Raw genomic sequence first — 15,467 nt, 5'->3', positions numbered from 1 at the left:
TTTAATAGAGTTAACGATGGAATCAAATAGAATAGTTTAAAATTTACATTTTTAATAATTTAGTGGATAAAAATATATTATTAATAATTAAATGACTAAATCTTAACTATTCAAAAAATTTGGTGACTTTCCCGGTAATTTGCTCATATACAAATATACATACATGTGTGTGTGTGTATGTGTGTGTTTGGAGGGCGGGACGGAGGGAGGGACGGAGGGAGAGGGATGAGGGCATAAAAGGACTACTAACTTAAAAAAAAAAAAAAAAGGCTACTGTTACCCAATTTCTAACAATTATCCATTGTCCCCACCCACAAAAACTGACTCCAATTTCCTTCCAGTTTCCTTCTCTCTCTCACTGTCCCCATTTGTGGAAAAATCAGTCTAATGAGTTAGGGCTATCGATTTACCCTCCAAACTCGATTAATTTACACCCACAACCTACTTTCCTCCTCCTCGATTCAGATCTCCTAACAACCTAAACATTGGACAGCCAAACCCCATTAAGGTAACCTCTTCCCTCCCTTTCCGTATTTTCTTATTCATGGATAGCCTCGCTGAACTGCTTTTAACCTGGTTTTACTTTTTTACAGAAATTAAGGAATTCAAGAACTGGACTATTAACTGATTATACTTATTGCTGAACTGAATTTGGTTGAGAAATTTGCTTTTAGTGCTAATGTAGTTAAAGTGATTAGTATATAATTACTTTTTTGTTGGCGTTGTTAATTTTGTTTCTTGAAAGCTATAACCATCTGGGATTTTATTGCATTTTTGTAGCTAATCAAGTCTACTCTATTTGGGAATTTTGGCAGTTTCTTTGTACTGGTTTGGAGTATACGCAATTTGGGGGAACCCATTTGGATTTTTGGGGAAATATTCATTTTAGGTATGCCCGCGTGGGAATTTTGGTGAATTGAAGGTGAAGGAGTGTCAAGATTGTGGTTTTTGTGGGGTATTTTGTGGAGGTGGAATGGCTGAGCTGGCATTAACTCAAAGAATGCCAAATTCGGATATGGGGTTGAGGGATGAGAGTTTAGTCATTGGGCAAGATTTTTCGGGTGTTGATGCTTGTAGGAGGGATATGGTTGAGCAGGATTTAACGTCAACTGCTACAAATTTGGATGTTGGATTGCCAGACCAGCCTTTAGTTATTGGACAAGAGTTCCCAGATGTCGATAGTTGTAGGAGGACTTTGAAGGACATAGCTATAGCAATGCATTTTGAAATTCGGATTGTTAAGTCAGATAGGAGTAGGTTCATAGCTAAGTGCTCCAAAGAGGGGTGTCCATGGCGCGTTCATGTGGCGAAATGTCCTGGAGTTCCTAAATTTACGGTTAGGACACTTCATGGAGAGCATACTTGTGAAGGAGTTCAAAGCCTCCACCATCAACAGGCATCTGTGGGATGGGTTGCAAGGTCTGTGGAAGCTCGTGTTAGGGATAATCCTCAATACAAGCCCAAGGAGATTTTGCAAGATATTCGGGATAAGCATGGGGTTGCTGTGTCATATATGCAAGCCTGGCGTGGAAAGGAGCGTAGCATGGCTGCATTACATGGGACTTTTGAGGAAGGTTATCGGCTTCTTCCAGCATATTGTGAACAGATAAGAAGGACCAATCCAGGGAGTATTGCTTCAGTTGTTGCCACTGGACAAGATAATTGTTTCCAACGGCTCTTTGTTTCTTACCGTGCAGCAATTTATGGGTTTCTTAATGCTTGTAGGCCGCTTTTAGAACTTGACAGAGTTCATCTCAAAGGCAAATACTTGGGTTCAATAATTTGTGCCGCTGCTGTGGATGCTGATGATGCATTGTTTCCATTAGCAATAGCTGTTGTTGATTCAGAAAGTAATGAAAATTGGATGTGGTTCATGTCTGAACTCCGCAAACTTCTTGGAGTGAACACTGATAGCATGCCAAGACTTACAATACTTTCTGAGAGAACGATGGGGATGGTAGAGGCAGTTGAGACACATTTTCCAAATGCTTTTCATGGTTTTTGTCTGCGTTATGTCAGTGAGAATTTTCGTGATACATTCAAGAACTCTAAGCTGGTGAATATCTTCTGGAATGCAGTTTATGCACTTACATCTGCTGAATTCGAAAACAAAATAGCTGAGATGGTGGATATTTCACAAGATGTTCTAGCATGGTTTAACCATTTTAACCCGCAGCTGTGGGCTGTGGCTTACTTTGAGGGAGTACGATATGGCCATTTCACACTGGGAGTCACTGAGTTGTTGTATAATTGGGCACTGGAATGTCATGAGCTTCCCATAGTACAAATGATGGAGCACATTCGCCATCAGATGACATCATGGTTCAGTGATCGTCGTAATATGGGCATGAGGCTGACATCAATTCTTGTACCTTCTGCTGAAAAGAAGATTGCAGAAGCAATTGCAGATGCTCGTTGCTACAAAGTTCTTCGTGCAAATGAAGTTGAATTTGAGATTGTGTCAACTGAACGGACAAATATTGTGGACATAAGAAGTCGTATTTGTTCTTGTCGACGGTGGCAACTTTATGGACTGCCATGTGCACATGCTGCTGCTGCGCTTATCTCTTGTGGTCAGAATGCTCATTTATTTGCGGAGCATTGTTTTACTGTACACAGCTGCCGTGAAACTTATTCACAGATGATATATCCTATACCAGATAGGAGCCTTTGGAAGGAGCCTGGTGAAGGAGCAGAGGGTGGAGGTGCCAAGGTGGATATTACTATCCGTCCACCTAAGACTCGTAGGCCTCCTGGAAGGCCTAAAAAGAAGGTTCTCCGCATAGAGAGTTTCAAACGTCCAAAGCGGGTTGTTCAATGTGGTCGCTGCCATATGCTGGGACACTCTCAAAAAAAGTGCACATTGCCAACATGATCCTTTAGTTCTCCATTTTATCTTTTCCTTTTTTTTTTTTCCTTTTTTGCCATTCTTTTTTATTATGAAGTTTCCGTGTGAAGTGTTCTGTCCTTGTAAGATTGACGTACTTCTTCAGCAAATTAGTTACTAAGCAGGCACATGGCTTCCATGCTGTAGTTTCACTTGTTCCTTGCATGTATTGCAGCAGCAAGTGATGTTCCCTTGTACTAGACTAATTAACTTCTCCCTTAACTGTATCAAAAATATTCCGTCTGCCCTTATCCTGTAAATGTTGTAATGTAACTGACTGTATAGGCTAGCAAATTTCATTCAAGTTTCTTTAGCATGGAGAGTTGTTACATACATGCATTTATGTGTTTTTATCATTGCTGTGGTCCTCTAAGTAAGTCAGTTACTGATTGGTACTCTGTTCATATTTAACTTTCTCTCTGTTGTTATTTCTTTTGTGGCTATGTGCCTAATTTTGCCTTACAATTATGATTGAAGGACAAACGAACTCATGATAGCTATTCTTTAATATTTTCTAAAGGAATGTGATGTATATTTCCTGTCATCAACAAAAACTGGAATTATTTTGACAATCCACATCTTAAGTTGTTTCTGTGGAGTATCTTGCTCTCCATTCATATAGGTAAATTTGTGATGGTTCTTGTGGTTCTGTGTATTGGCTGGCACATTTACGCCTGCCAAATTCTTCAGCTGCTTTATGTGGATTGTAGATGATGATGAAGCAGGAATGCTTGATTGCTTGAAATGAGTTCTCTAGGTGCAAACTTTTGAAAAGAAGAAATAAAAAATATGCGGATGCTTTTATCTTTGTTGATCTCTTTGTGTTTGTTTTTCCTATTAATGACATTCCCCATATACAGTCTTCTATTGGTTCACTCTTAACTGATGCAAAACTTGTGCAATCACTATCAGAGTTTTTTGTGGCCAATGTAGAGCATTGCTCTGGAGTGCCACCAATGAAGTTCTGGAAGTTGGACTGTTTTATTCTCTTCTTGCCATGCAATGTGAGTGTGACCATTGTATTGGCTCATTTATGCATGTTAAATTGTCAACTGCTTTGTGCGCATTGTAGATGGCAAAGCACCAGGGATGCTTGATTGCTTGAATAAAGGTGAAATGAGCTCTCAAGTTGCAACGTAAGTAGAAGAAATCTAAAGAATGCAGATATTTTTTTCTTCATTAATCTCTGTCTTTATTTTTCCTATTAATGACATTCGCCTTATCTAGTCTTCTACCATTTGCCTTAACAGATACAAAGCTTGTGTATTTTGTGGCCAATGTAGAGGATTGCTCTTGAGTGCCAGCAATGAAGTCCTGCAAGTTGCTTCGTTCTACTTTCGTCTTGCCATGCTACGCGAGATACAGAAGTATCAATATCAGATTCTCTTCTTCTGTTTGACATACTTTTACATACCAACTTTGAAACAAATTGCTTCTTGAAAATAAAGCCTGGTTGCTTGCGATGCATCAATTATTGCTAGAGATATTCCTCTACTAAATTTCTTTTCATGCCACTTTAAAATGTGATCTTATGGAAAGAAAATTGTTTTACTTTGTGATGCAGCTAATTGTACAAGTTATACTGTGGAGGCTAGCTCACTTTGGCTGTCAATTTGTAGATAATTGATCTATGACTTGTTCTCTGATATCTGATTTTTACTTCCTTTCCTTCTCTTGCATTATTTTATTGTTGCAGTACCCTTTTAGATTAGCCCTAATGTTTGGAACTTACCACTTAGATCTAGAGCTGTATGTTAGGCTGCTTAAGGGTTCAATTTGGAGCCCAACTCCCAAATACTTAAATCTAAGTGATTTATGCATGGTCTGGCTTCAATTCATAGTTTGGATGATGGCCCAGTCTCTCTAAGTCATTATTGCAAGGATAAAGACAGCTGCTTTCCAGTCGTTACAAGTCATTACTCTATGAGAATGAGCACCTTAAATATCATGCTTAAAAGTTATAGAATCAAAGCTGAGTTTAGCATAGCAGGACAGTTGAGGACTTAATGGCAAACAATTAACTGAAAGATAGGAGAGAAGGTTAAGTACTTATTTATTCTTTATTTGGGGGTGGGGGGTGGGGGTTGGCACTGCTGGGGGGCTAGTGTAGTACCATCTTAGCAAAGAGGTCCTTACATTTTGTGTCATTATCGACTGAACCCCAATAGTTCTAAAGAATGTTGAGAAAATGCTGATCCAATGTGACAGCACAAAAGAATGTAATTTGTTTTCAGTTCCTTGTTTATGCATATTAAGCAACAACTGATCTACATCTTCCTTTATTTACATAGATTATCACCTGTTAGAATGCTTTCATGGGCAGTTTCCCTAGCAAACAAATCCGTCCACTTAGGTTTAGCAGCTTTCAAATCATCTTCTGAGGGAACTGTAGTACTTTACCATTTCTAATTTGCAAAATGATTCCCTTTTGCTTTTTCACTCAAAGAACGGTACTAATCTGCAGTTTCTCTATACTGTAGTTTACAGATCTGCCAGAAAACAGTGCAGATATAGTTTTGCTGCCATTCTTGAATTGCCAGCCCGAAGGTAGGTTGCCAACTCACTCCTGTATCACTTTTCATAATTCCAGTCTTCCACCATGTTATTCTCATTGACTATGATTTATGGGAGAAAGAGTTGGAAGTAGATAAAGTTGACTTTAGAGCCATAATAAACAAGATGTGGTTGCTTACCAGGAAACAGCCCTTGTTACGAGTTCCTTTATGTTTATGAAATGTTAATTTAGTTTTCTATGAAGTTGTAGACTGAGTATCAGGTTCTCTACTTGACCTTATGATTGAAGGAATAGTTTCAAACAATTTGAGATGACTCATCCACACTTATGGCAATAGTGGAAGCTTTTGGAGTTGAAGTAAATTCTCTATGTTTTTTTAAAATACTTAGTAGACTCCCATGAACTGGTGGTTTCTGCATGATTTGACGATCTCAATCAAGTTTGACCTTATTTAGCTCTTCCTGGGGTACCAGAGATAGTGAAAGATCAAAGATCATTGCTACTGATGAAAATGGAAATTGAGTATGGTGATATCTGGGTAGGAAAAATAAGTGTTGGTTAGGGGAGAGATGGTTCTAGTGTCATCACTGACAAACTGTATGGTGGACGTGGTAGTGAAGATTATGTCACAGGGTCAGTATCTGGAATTGAACTATGTAATTTTGACTTACTATTTTGGATGGTAATATTGACTATTTGACTCGAACCATCGGGCTGACGTTTAGGGGTTAAGATTGTGGAACTGGATTTGATTGCTAAGTACAATGTCTTTTTGATTTAGTGTTTTGCTGTGGAGTCGTACTACTGGGTTGATTTTTTATGAGTTTAAGATTGTGGAACTGGATATGATTAATTAGGTAGAAAGAGTACCTGGTACTTTACATGCGTGAACACCTTCATTGAAGCTTTGGAGTAGACTAGTGCATAGAAATGTGTGCATACTGACATCAGCTTGTTTATGGTGCAGTGTCGGCAACTGCAAGTGCAAAAGTCCAGCTCTTTTAATTCCGGTAAAACAGTAATAAAACAAGATGTCACATGTATTTCGATACTAAAGATATATAAAAAACTAAAGCAGAAAAGAGACAAATTTTGACGGTAATAAACAGGCTTTGCTGTATTTATTTCTTTGGTGATAAGCAGTAAAAAAGTGTTTTTAGGTCAACATTTAAATGGTGGAGAAGGTATGAAAGTTGATATGTTGGAGCTGCAAAAATCAGTTGTTTTTTCTGTAGTAAAATAATTTCATGTAACCTTTGGCCCAATAAGACATGCAATTGCTCTGTAGAGGTAAAACAGTTTCGTTCTTTTGTTTTCAAATAAGATTTGCCTTTGCTTTATGTTCATCTTAGTCTCTTTCGTCAGCTCTATCTGTTATCTTAACTTCCAGTCTAAAGCACTAGAAATCATTTTGAGATTCAAAGTGGATGTGGCAATCCTTAAGCAAGGCTTTCCGTTACTTGAAACTGCTCATTTTCATTAATTCCTAAGTCAGCTGTTACATTGTTTCTTTTCCAGAGTCCGAACTGCATAAGCCTTGTTCACACTGCATTCTGGATTTGCTATCTTCCCTTTGTTCATGACATGATAATTGCTATATATATATATGGTTCGTCTTAAGGATAGGCTGTGTTTTGTGGGAAACAGTCACCTTCTCTGGCAAAAGACATGGAGGACTCCAAGTCTACCATGGAGAATTCCAAGTCTACCATGGAGAAACGGGTTTTGACACTACAAGAGAGAAAGCAACAAGCAGATAAGGAACAAGAGGCAGTGGAGAAGGAAGTGCAGGAACTTTTGACTTGGGTACTGACTACTTATCTATTCACCGTGGAATATGTATCTACACATTAAAGTTTAGGGTTTGTAATTTGATATGCTACCCCTTTTTCGTTCAACATAAACATGCTACATTTATTCGAGTCAGAGATGATTAATACTGGAGTAGATTTTGTGCATGAGGAATTCATTTTTGTGTTTAACATCTCTTTCTGTGGGAAAAAAAAAATAAATGACAGACAGATATGATCGAAGGCATGGATGAGTCTCAACTGAAAACATATGTCAAGAACAGGCCGAAACACCTGAAGACTGCAAAATGGGAAAAACTTGGAAAGAGCAGAAGGGTACAAAATTAGTGATTATTTGTAGACTGATTTTCCAGATGTAACAACCTCTAAAATCAAGCAATGGTTGACAAGTTGGAAATTTCTGTTTTATCTTTTCTTTGCAGTTTAAAGGGATGGAAAAATGTAAAAGATCTGTCAGTAGTGGAATAATGGCCACTGTTTGGAAGTTTCACAAAGAAGGGGATGGCGGTTCTATCTAGTCTCTGTTTACTTCAACAATGTGGCTCTATTTTCATCTTCTTCGTGTGTGTATTTTGTGTGCGCGCCCGTGCGTGCGTGCGTGCGGGCGTATGTTAAGGCTAAGAGAGGCAATTAGTACATCTTGCAAGTATATACCTACCATAAAATATGTGTCTGATATTCATATCTCCTCTGTACATGGTTCATTGTTGTCATCGAACTGCAAACTTGTTATTATCTCTGCATTATTGGCTCACTATCATCAGCTGGCTTGGGTGCAATTTAGGCTGTGGGCTACATTTTTCTTCGCATCAGAAGTTGCATCATTGAATCTGCCATCGATGTCAAAATGTGTCTACAATTCCCATCTTTGAATGTTCAGAAGTGTTTCAACTGATTGGTTCCAACTTGCCATGTTTTTGCAATATCCGTTATGAAGTATGCTAGGGCCATATCCTACTTTTGTACGCATACAATCCCCACTGACCAGAGGAATTACGCTGCCTTACATCAGCATGCCATCACAAAAATTCCTCTTGGCTTTTCTTTTCTTTTTGGTCCAAATTCCAAATTACACTGGAGGGCCCGGAAAACTCTATAAAGTCCAAGTATAACAAATCTTGGATGGCAAAGTCCCTAGCATCATCCTCTCATCAGCATTCACAGATCTGACATCACTTAATGGCTAAGCAAAATTCTACAATGATAAGGTCACCTATATGCAGCATTCGCTGATTTCCAATTCCCTATTTGATATCAACAATAGCAATTGGCAGAGAGTTACTTATATCATGTGGTAGTCAGTAATAGGAATTTTACTATAGTGCCAAATTTAGCCATGCAAAAAATCAATTATAATTCGTCACGTGAGCACTCACTATTAGGGATTACTGATTTTACTTTCGAGAAGTAGCGAGTAGCGACTTATACTTTTGATTTTGCGTACTCAACTACTTAACCCTTGACTTTCAATACTGGTTTGTAATGTTAAAAAATACCCTTTCGACACTTAAAAATTTGATCAGTAATAGTATTGTCATTTGATAATTTGTTAAGATTATTCTTCGTCTAACCAATTTTTTAAGTGTGGTATATGACTATGTCACCCTAGATTTTGTGCAATGAACAGTCACATAATGAAATGAAAATCAATTACCAACTTTGTGCAATATTAATGTTATACTCACTTTGTGTATACTGGCTTTTAACTTGCTTAAAAATAGTTTGTTGTGCGCGCGATAATCCTTTACATCTATTTGCTCAAACAAATTCCATCGCTGTTCTGATTGCCCACAACTCTGTTGAACTCGTAGCAGTTTAAAGGGGCTGGCCAACATAAAAGAAAAAAGAAATAAAGTTGTATTTCTTTTAGTCCGAAGGTTCCACCAGCTAATTGCGAGAAGAAACCTAGTCCAAAGGACTTGTAAAAGCCATGTAGGCATGCATATTCAACTCATGACTCGTTTTACATGCAGCCAAGTTGGCTGATAAAGGTTTCGTCTACGGTTATAGTCCAGATTGCAAATTTTTTTCCCCACTACTTATTCAGACACTTCAGGACCTGAGTTTTAGCAGACAGATTTCCACACAGAAATTTGGAAGAAACACCAGGGAAAAGCAGAGAGATGATGTGATGGAAGGTAAAGTTAGAAAATCAAACGAGACCCAAAGAGGAATTCTCTCCATGTTTGAAGTTCCTGTGGTGGAGTATATATTCTTTCAGAAAGGAAGGGACCCCCCGGGGGGGGGGGGTTGCATTTCTGCAGCAATTTCAGGTCATTGTTCCGTTCATCAACTACAGATACATTCCCAGCCTAGGTTTGAAATGGGATCATGTAGAAGCAAAATATTATAGAAGACTAAAAAAATGGCAAACAATTACAATACAAATAAAAGAGATGTAGGAAGGAAAATGAACCTTCAGTAAAAGATTGCTACAGCTGCTAAATCAAGTTCCTCTGTGATTCATCAGTCAATATTCTAAATACATTAGCTCTCTATTGGTGTATATTACTCTCTACATTGGTATCAGAAAGAAACCTCCTCAAAAACACTCTGTAGAACCGTGAACGCCCTCCGCATAGTACTACCAACTTGAACTCTACAAGGATCTCGCATTCCTCCCATTTTTTCTGCTCACAACTTCACATAGTCTACAGGGCAAAGTGTCTAAGCTTGCTGCACGTGTTCTCCCATAATTACCTAACACACCACATCTCCTCCATGCATGATATTCCGCATAAGCTACAGGGTCATTAGCAAGGGCCTTAACATAGGAAGCCAATTTCTCAATAGAACTGAATTTAGACCCATCTATTATGGAATGTGGAGGTACAAAGTCCCAAACATTCGGGGCACCAAAGTAGATGGGCACTGCACCAGAATCTAGAGCATAAAACAACTTCTCCGTGACATAGCTCTCAGTCTTTGTGTTCTCAATTGCGAGTACAAACTTATAGTTGGACATGGCACAATGTAAATGGTCCCACCATTTAGGTGCTTCACCTGCATCCTTTGTGCATTCAGGATAGAGGGAGAGTGCCATGTCTAAACCGCCAACATTATTCAAGCATTTGCCAAATGAATGATAGGGCAGCAAGCTGAGTATGCGTTTGGCAAGATGATTTCTTTCAGGAAGACAACGTGATGAAGACCAATAAACCAGAGTATCCTGAAAATTCACAAATTGTTATAAGTTGCAGAAACAACATTAAAAAAAAAAAAAAAGAAAAAAAAAAAAAAAAGAGGAAGCAACAATGGCACTAGGTTGATGGACAGAAAGTATAAATAACCCTCAGAAGCATGAGAAAAAAGGAAAGATAAGAAAAAGTAGAATAAAGGAGCTTAAAGGGCAAGAAGGCCAGGACAGTACAGGATACCAACATTGTTCTTATGTTGAGACAAATGATAATTTCGATTGTTGTGAAACAATGCACCAGCATAAGTTGACTGAACATCATCTTTAGCATGATAACTAATAAAGATATCTTCATTGCCTGATCTTTTCCTGCCAGCTTCCAGATCCATATATACACGCAGTGGTTCACCTTGGTGTCTCTGACAAAAAATAAGTACCTTTGAATACCTTATAAAGCAAAACAGCAAATACATATTTTTTTCTTTAAGTTCAAGCATTTTGGTTTAGGTAGACAAGGGAATTGAAAGAGGGTTGAGGACTGTGTAGGAGGAGATAATGGAGAAATCACATTTTTTTTTTCTCTTGCATCACCAATAATCTCTCTTCAACACGCCACTTTATTACATTTATTCACGATAAGGACATAAGGTAAAACACATTATACCTATGTAACAATCTAAGAATAATGAAGAACAAGAATCAATAAGAGCTGTAGACAAAAGAGAAAACTTTGTTGTTAATAACTAACAAGCCAAAAAGCCAGCAACCAGTGAAAGAAAGCATAAAAATTTCATTTAAACAAAGTGAAGCAGTCATCCTCTTCTTCCTTTCCTTTTTCTTTTTCCATATTTATATGTATTTTTTTTTTTTTTTTTGTAACTCCAGCGGGTTTGGCCTAATGAGGTGAGAATGACAAGAAATTGCTCTGATGGCCATAAAGAAATCAATGTCAGTTTACCTAAATAACACACGGTTAATATTATCCAACTCAAAACATTGCATTACAAAATATTTCTTTCAGGAGACAAAGCTTCATCCAATTATTAATAGTTTTTATTTATATGTTCCATACGATTTTCAAGAAAGATATTGAGTCCATATCTAAGTAATTATACCATCATAGTACTGTGTCCATAGCAGGCAAAAACTGGGTAAAACATAATCCAGAACCACTGACTAACTAATAGCCTGTCTTTGAAGCAGAGCCACTTAATAACTTAAGGTAGAGGTGTTAGAAGAACAAGAAGAAAACCAGCTTTAGAGGGGAAGCGGATAATGCAAATCTAAGACACAAAGCAGCAGGGCCTTGCTCTATTATATCAATAGATGTGCATGAGTCAGAGATGGATATGGTTAATAATTTTTTCTCTCCACTGCATCAAGTAAAAGAGTATCCCTCAGTTGAGATTTTTGACTGGTACTTCATAGATCCACAGTATTCTGTACTTTCTTGAGGTACTCTATATCATCTAATGGAGCTTAAACTAATTTGTTCTTCAATCCCCCCTTTCTCTAAGTAAAAGAAACAAAAGGTTCACTGACAAAGAAAATATGAGTTCTCAAAAAGCCATTTCAAGAAGGATTGAAATTCTCTATGATTCTTGAATTTAGGAGTACCATTAATTATCTACCTCACAAAAATATTTAGTCCATGCCTTATTTCCCTAATAGGAGAAGATTCACCCTTATTCCCCTCTATAGCTCACAAGCGTCAAAATCTCATTTATGCCTAGCTTCCAGAATATTACCCAGAAGACCTGATCATGAGATCTCTTTTTTGGTGTTAAACATATTATCTTGGCAACATATTGCAGAAAATAATAACTAATCCAACAAAGAATAGAAATCGTAAATTGCAAGAACCATACATCCATGTCAGATGCCTAACTTATTTATGCACCATGGAACGATTAAGCTATCAAAATGAGAAACATACAATTAAGGTCGCACTCCATCTACAAGTAGGTCTAAAACATCAGACAAACTGACACTACATTAACCACATAAAAATTATTCTACAACATAGATGATTTGCTCTTATGCCACCCAAAAACAAAACAGTCGCAGATACTACAGAGAAATGATGATATTTCCCCCAGCATTCCGAAGTCCAGAATCTTAAACATTAGGCATAATGAATTCCAACTTTCACTTAAAGACCTAAAACCTCAAATGATTTCATAGTTAATTAAACCACAAATACAAAATTCATAATGTATATCAGTTGTTATTATGCCATAAGAAAATTATATACAATATCCTAAACATGATATTCTCTTTGAACTCCGAATTCTGAAATCCTAACCATTAGGCAAACCTTCATTTTTAGGCAGCCATGAGTGTTCAAAAAACAGATGCAGTAGAGTCATACCTGTGCAGTATAAACAATAACAAAATATCAAAGTTATACAAAAAGAAAAGCAAAACGAAACAAAAGTCAAACTGAGTAAAGATTGGTGGATCAAATTAAGGGTAGAAGTACCTGAAAAGGAGTGGTGGTGGTCTCAAACAACAATGCATCGGGTTTATCAGCAAGAACTGAAGATTTAGTCCACAAACAGCTCAACCCACATCGACAACTATACAAATTATCCAAATTATCAGGAATCCAAGTCCACCCTTTTACCAAAACACTCACATGATCCATCTTCAACGCACTACACTCCGCTTTACCATCCACATCTTGCAAAGAAGAAGAAGAAGAAAAAGACCCGTTTTTCCCATACTTTTCCCTAAATTGAGCACATCCCACTTGAGAATCCCACTTCCTGAAAGCACTAAACAAATCCCAAAATGGGTCTTGCTTAGATTTTGAAACTGAATCCGAATCTGGTGAAGAATCTTGAAACCGGGTAGACGACGGAGGGTTTGAAGAATTGGCTATTGGGATTTCAAGAAATCCAGAAAATACAAGCACCACAAGTACAAACCCCAACATTAATGCTACCGAGATACTGTTGATGGATTTCAATGGCATGGCTAGCGAAACCATTTCATCTCTTCTCCAACTGAGGAGAAGGGAAGAAAAATTAGAGAACTTTCACCAAAAAAGTGAGATGAAAATCCAGAAAGTTTATATTTATTTATTTCTTGAATGGTAAGAAAAGGGAAGTTTTGTTCAGGTAATCATACTTGAAATAGTTAGATCAGGAATCTTTGTCTAATTTTTTGAATTCAATTCAGCAAAGGACGCAAAGTAAAGCAGAAGCATCATCAAGAATGGGTGATAACTAAACTTTGATCAGTACGTAATAAACAGAGAGTACTCCCCACCTAAGCAGTCTTCAAGAAATGTGACGTGCCGCCACCAGCCTTTTACTTTTCCTTTATTTTGTTTCTTTTCTTCACCATTTTTTAAAATATTTTTTCCTATTATTATTTCTATTACTGTCACAAACATTTTAGGTGAAAAAAAAAAATTTGATTGGCATGACTTTACAACTTCTAGTGTAAAACAGTTTTATTTTGTTTTCAATTTAATTACAAGAAATCCGAAATGGTAATATCAACATGCACGAATATGAATTATAATTCAATAACATTACAATTCAGACAAGAAATATTACTTTCTCACGTTTTCCTTTTCCCTTTTTTTCCCACAATATTTTGCCTCTTCACTTTTTTTAGTTCTATAAGTTTTATTTCTTGAGCATATTAGAAAAAAAAAAAAGCTAAGTTTTATTTAAAATTTTCAGAGTGGAATGCAGTTTAATGACCTAGGTATTGGATCATTCTGCCGTGTTGACTTGTCCTTGTATGTAATTTGAACAGATTTCGTCTGTCATCCTTCCTGCCATCTAATAGTCTTTCTTTCTTTCTTTTTTTTTTTTTTTGGACACAATAGACTTACACTTACTCTATATTAGGAAGAGGAAGAAATTTGAAGAGACCCAAAAAGAATTTGGAGGGGACTAAATCACTATCGACCTAAATGGATCTTTACACATCCGCTGACGATATTTTTCAGGAAAGTCTGAATTTTAAAGGGGCCATCTAATAGTCTCGATCTGTTGTGTTTTAACGTTGATAAAATTCAATTTGTTTGGTCGATTGATAAGATCTCTAAAGTTGGTATTGGTAATGTGTTGAATAGCGTGTACCCTCATTCTCGGTTTACTCCCAAATTATTTTTCGGAGTTACTTGAATTTAGAAATGTTGAATTACTCTTCTATTAATTTGATTTTTTCTTTTTTCTCTCGTTCACCAGTTTTTGGGATGTTAAAAATAATAAAACTAAATTAACACTAGTACGAGATTAAAGAAAGTGTTTAGTGCAATTTATGTGTTTTTTGTCACTAAATTAAATTATTAGATTATTACTAAATCCTTATAATATAGGGTTAATCACATTTAATCCCCTTAAGGTATACCCCTTTGTCAGTTTATCCCCTAACCTTTAATTTTGCTCACTTAACCTCCTATAAGACAAAATTGCCTTTGCATTATTTTGACTTTTCATTTATCTTGTTTTCCTTTCTTTTTTCGCTTTCTTCTTTATTTAATTCTTCCTTTTTCCCACAAAATCTTCATCTTAATGATTGAAATTCAAAAAGGGGAATTACAGAGATCCATCTTCTCCTTAAATAATTAAAAAAAAATATTCAAATCACTTTCCTAAAATACAATTTTTTTAGCTTTTCAATTATTTTAATTTTAGGTTTTCCTCTTTCTTTTCTAATTTCTCATTTTATTCTCACGAAAATATCATAAGATGAAATTGTTTTCCTTTTTTTTATTTCTTTTTCTTTTTCTTCTCTCTTTCATCCTTCCCAATAGAAAATTTCATTTTAACGAAAATTTTTGTTTTGAGTTTGTAATTGCATATTTCTGGGTGAAGGTTTAAAAGGCATCAAAAACTAATTTTGATTTTTTGTATGATGTCACGTGTCACAAATTTCAATTGATGATTATTAATCAGGTCACAATTTCATCTTAAGATATTTTCTTGGGAATAAAATGAGAAACTAGAAAGGAAAGAGAAAAATCCAAAATTAAAAGAATTGAAAGCCTAAAAAAATTGTATTTTAGGAAAGTGATTTGAATATTTTTTTTAATCATTTAAGGAGAAGATAGATCTCTGCAATTCCTCTTTTTTAATTCCAATCAATAAGGTGAAG

General features: G+C 36.4%; 2 protein-coding genes across 9 annotated transcripts; one reads left to right on the top strand and one right to left on the bottom strand.

Annotated features, from left to right (window-relative positions):
• The first annotated feature begins 248 nt into the window (after nucleotides 1–248).
• Nucleotides 249–7,973, top strand: LOC113715214 (uncharacterized). Of its 7 annotated transcripts, none has more exons than XM_027239465.2 (7): nucleotides 249–508; nucleotides 816–4,023; nucleotides 4,138–4,254; nucleotides 5,368–5,434; nucleotides 7,050–7,208; nucleotides 7,421–7,528; nucleotides 7,636–7,973. In XM_027239465.2, exon 2 carries the CDS (start codon nucleotides 974–976, stop codon nucleotides 2,873–2,875), a length of 1,902 nt encoding a protein of 633 aa, XP_027095266.1. In that variant the 5' UTR covers nucleotides 249–508; nucleotides 816–973; the 3' UTR covers nucleotides 2,876–4,023; nucleotides 4,138–4,254; nucleotides 5,368–5,434; nucleotides 7,050–7,208; nucleotides 7,421–7,528; nucleotides 7,636–7,973. The 7 variants fall into 7 exon arrangements, with proteins under 7 accessions (XP_027095266.1, XP_027095264.1, XP_071923372.1 ...); XM_027239463.2 differs by having other exon boundaries at nucleotides 7,029–7,208; XM_072067271.1 differs by having other exon boundaries at nucleotides 5,368–7,208.
• Nucleotides 7,974–9,610: 1,637 nt separating this feature from the next.
• On the bottom strand, nucleotides 9,611–13,674 carry LOC113715215 (alpha-(1,4)-fucosyltransferase). Of its 2 annotated transcripts, XM_072067710.1 has the most exons (4): nucleotides 13,623–13,674; nucleotides 12,832–13,357; nucleotides 10,595–10,768; nucleotides 9,611–10,382 (listed from the first exon to the last, which is right to left on the bottom strand). In XM_072067710.1, exons 2-4 carry the CDS (start codon nucleotides 13,339–13,341, stop codon nucleotides 9,813–9,815), a joined length of 1,254 nt encoding a protein of 417 aa, XP_071923811.1. In that variant the 5' UTR covers nucleotides 13,342–13,357; nucleotides 13,623–13,674; the 3' UTR covers nucleotides 9,611–9,812. The 2 variants fall into 2 exon arrangements, with proteins under 2 accessions (XP_071923811.1, XP_071923814.1); XM_072067713.1 differs by lacking the exons at nucleotides 10,595–10,768; nucleotides 13,623–13,674 and having other exon boundaries at nucleotides 12,832–13,616.
• Between the last annotated feature and the right edge of the window lie 1,793 nt (nucleotides 13,675–15,467).

The sequence above is a fragment of the Coffea arabica genome, chromosome 10e (genome assembly GCF_036785885.1).
Source record: "Coffea arabica cultivar ET-39 chromosome 10e, Coffea Arabica ET-39 HiFi, whole genome shotgun sequence".
Taxonomy (NCBI): Eukaryota; Viridiplantae; Streptophyta; class Magnoliopsida; order Gentianales; family Rubiaceae; genus Coffea; species Coffea arabica.
This window is presented reverse-complemented; position numbering and strand designations above follow the sequence as displayed.

What these genes read in the sequence shown, in the direction of transcription:
- LOC113715214 (XM_027239465.2), top strand. Translation starts at nt 974, where the DNA reads ATGGCTGAGCTGGCATTAACTCAAAGAATGCCAAATTCGGATATGGGG.
- LOC113715215 (XM_072067710.1), bottom strand. Translation starts at nt 13,341, where the DNA reads ATGGTTTCGCTAGCCATGCCATTGAAATCCATCAACAGTATCTCGGTA. An exon ending in CCACCACCACTCCTTTTCAG is followed by an intron (nt 10,769 to 12,831) that starts GTACTTCTACCC and finishes ATTTTTTGTCAG; the next exon opens with AGACACCAAGGTGAACCACT. An exon ending in TGTCTCAACATAAGAACAAT is followed by an intron (nt 10,383 to 10,594) that starts GTTGGTATCCTG and finishes GTGAATTTTCAG; the next exon opens with GATACTCTGGTTTATTGGTC.